The sequence below is a fragment of the Chrysochloris asiatica genome, unplaced genomic scaffold (assembly GCF_000296735.1).
Source record: "Chrysochloris asiatica unplaced genomic scaffold, ChrAsi1.0 scaffold00238, whole genome shotgun sequence".
NCBI classification, from domain to species: Eukaryota; Metazoa; Chordata; class Mammalia; order Afrosoricida; family Chrysochloridae; genus Chrysochloris; species Chrysochloris asiatica.
Genome location: NW_006408756.1, coordinates 395,710 through 396,275, shown reverse-complemented (window position 1 = coordinate 396,275; position 566 = coordinate 395,710). Strand labels below are relative to the sequence as shown.

The following is a 566-nucleotide window of genomic DNA, read 5'->3' as shown; positions in this document are numbered from 1 at the left end:
TCACCGCGGACCCCGCTCCGCGCACCCCGGCCCAGCTCCGCGCACCCTCGCCTTCTCGCACACTGGCCCGGCGCCCCTATTCAGCCGGTCAAGAAAATGGAGGCGCGGCCAGGGGCCGGTGTCCGGCTTTGGGGGGAGACAATGACCCCCCGAGGCCGGGCCGGGGCTCAAGGAGCCCTGCGCGCCCGCCTCCCGCAGTTCCGACTCTTGGCAAACTCGGCGCGCGGGCGGCTCGGGCGCGGCGGGGCGGCTGCGGCTGGGGGCGCGGGAGCTGGGGGCGGGGGGCGCTAGGACGCCCCCGGGCTGCGCTCCTGAGCCGGGCGTTGACGCAGCAGAAATTACCAGCTGGAAAATTCCCCTTTCGGAGGTGACGGGGAGGGACCGCGGCGGCGGCGGCAGGAGGCGCAGGGGCCGAGGGTGCGGGCAGCCTCACGCTCTCGACCCCCGCCGCCTCCGCGTCAATCCCACAGGGACCCGCACCGTCCCCGCTGCCCGCTCCGCTCCGCGTCGCCGGGACAGGGGAAGGCGGCGGCCGGGCTGGGGTCGCCACCGCCCGGAGCGCTACC

At 76.5% G+C, this 566-nt stretch overlaps 1 protein-coding gene across 1 annotated transcript in view; it reads right to left on the bottom strand.

The window, feature by feature from the left end:
- LOC102837398 (basic salivary proline-rich protein 2-like) overlaps nt 1–566 on the bottom strand; it is a 1,742-nt gene continuing 1,176 nt past the window's right edge. The window contains exons 2-3 of the mRNA XM_006873377.1: nt 343–561; nt 1–311 (exon numbers count right to left, since the gene is read on the bottom strand). Of these exons, the coding sequence (XP_006873439.1) occupies nt 1–311; nt 343–561 (530 nt within the window). The remainder of the gene's footprint in view (nt 312–342; nt 562–566) is intronic.